We start from the raw sequence: 505 nt of genomic DNA on the forward strand, positions 1-505 counted from the left end.
GTGTTCCTCACCTTGATTGGATTAGCAGAGAGATCTAAGTACGTGAGAGAGTTACGCAGAGTGAACAGGGCCTTTGACGGGACAACCTCGATGGCGTTGAAGGAGAGAATCAGCTTCTCCAATTTTCTTAAAGAGAAAACAAAAAGAAAAAAAGGATTTTTTTTAACAGGGAAAAAACGAGGGAAATTGCGGATATGTGATTTTATAAACATTAACATTTCCTTTTTTTTATATAGTTTTTGTCATATCACATATTTTTCCCCCATAAAGGTTGGGGCTTTGGGAAGATATAATGCAATTTATGGTGATGGCGTCCATGAACATGACTTGACTTTATACGGTGAACTGGTAATTTTTTTTTTCTCTGGCAACCTAAATGTATTTTTGGATCATTACAAGGCCTATGGAGACAATATTATTATAATTTTACACACTTTTCGAACATAAGAAATCGTGGTAGCAATTCTTCCCAAAGGCCTTTTTTCCAAGTTGAAGTAGTAAGTCC

The 505-nt window shown here is 35.8% G+C and overlaps 1 protein-coding gene across 1 annotated transcript in view; it reads right to left on the minus strand.

Annotated features, from left to right (window-relative positions):
• LOC119592832 (phospholipase A2 inhibitor-like) overlaps window positions 1–505 on the minus strand; it is a 13,736-nt gene that overhangs the window by 6,803 nt on the left and 6,428 nt on the right. The window contains exon 5 of the mRNA XM_037941736.1: window positions 12–126. Within this exon, the coding sequence (XP_037797664.1) occupies window positions 12–126 (115 nt within the window). The remainder of the gene's footprint in view (window positions 1–11; window positions 127–505) is intronic.

Source organism: Penaeus monodon, chromosome 31, assembly GCF_015228065.2.
Source record: "Penaeus monodon isolate SGIC_2016 chromosome 31, NSTDA_Pmon_1, whole genome shotgun sequence".
Lineage (NCBI taxonomy): Eukaryota > Metazoa > Arthropoda > Malacostraca > Decapoda > Penaeidae > Penaeus > Penaeus monodon.